The 417-nt window shown below is 42.2% G+C and overlaps 1 protein-coding gene across 2 annotated transcripts in view; it reads left to right on the top strand.

Moving 5' to 3' along the window:
- The window catches only part of LOC119593102, an 8,913-nt gene that overhangs the window by 1,088 nt on the left and 7,408 nt on the right, over positions 1-417 (top strand). For both annotated transcript variants that reach the window (XM_037942067.1, XM_037942066.1), the window contains exon 3: positions 163-301. In XM_037942067.1, coding sequence (XP_037797995.1) covers positions 163-301 — 139 coding nt within the window. The remainder of the gene's footprint in view (positions 1-162; positions 302-417) is intronic.

Genomic DNA, 417 nt, shown 5'->3' with positions numbered 1-417 from the left:
CAACTTATTACTCAAGGGGGAAACAGTACATATAACTCTTCCTTTTATAAACAAAACAGGAATTGTATCTTTCGTAAGTACAGTTGAGTGTTTTAGCCTTTCAGCAATGCACTACGATTACTGTTCTAATACCTTCTCCCTTCCCTCCCTATCCTCACTCAGGTGCCGAAGTTCTCAGTGCCAGGTTTGCCTCCTGGCGTGGGTCTGCTGGGCGTGGTCTACTCCACCAACGCAAAGGGGCGTGGCCAAATGATCAATCTGCAGGTGTTCACACTAAAAGACGTGGCGGAGAGACGTACAGGTGAGTTGCCATCTCTCTTTCATTTTTTTTTTAATCTTTGTCTCGCCTTAGCTTTTTTAAAAATATATTTGCATATCTTATGATGAACTTTTCTGATAAGAAAATCACACTCGGAT

This window comes from Penaeus monodon, chromosome 31 (assembly GCF_015228065.2).
Source record: "Penaeus monodon isolate SGIC_2016 chromosome 31, NSTDA_Pmon_1, whole genome shotgun sequence".
NCBI classification, from domain to species: domain Eukaryota; kingdom Metazoa; phylum Arthropoda; class Malacostraca; order Decapoda; family Penaeidae; genus Penaeus; species Penaeus monodon.
Note: the sequence above shows the minus strand (reverse complement) of the source record. Positions and strands in the feature narration are given on the sequence as shown.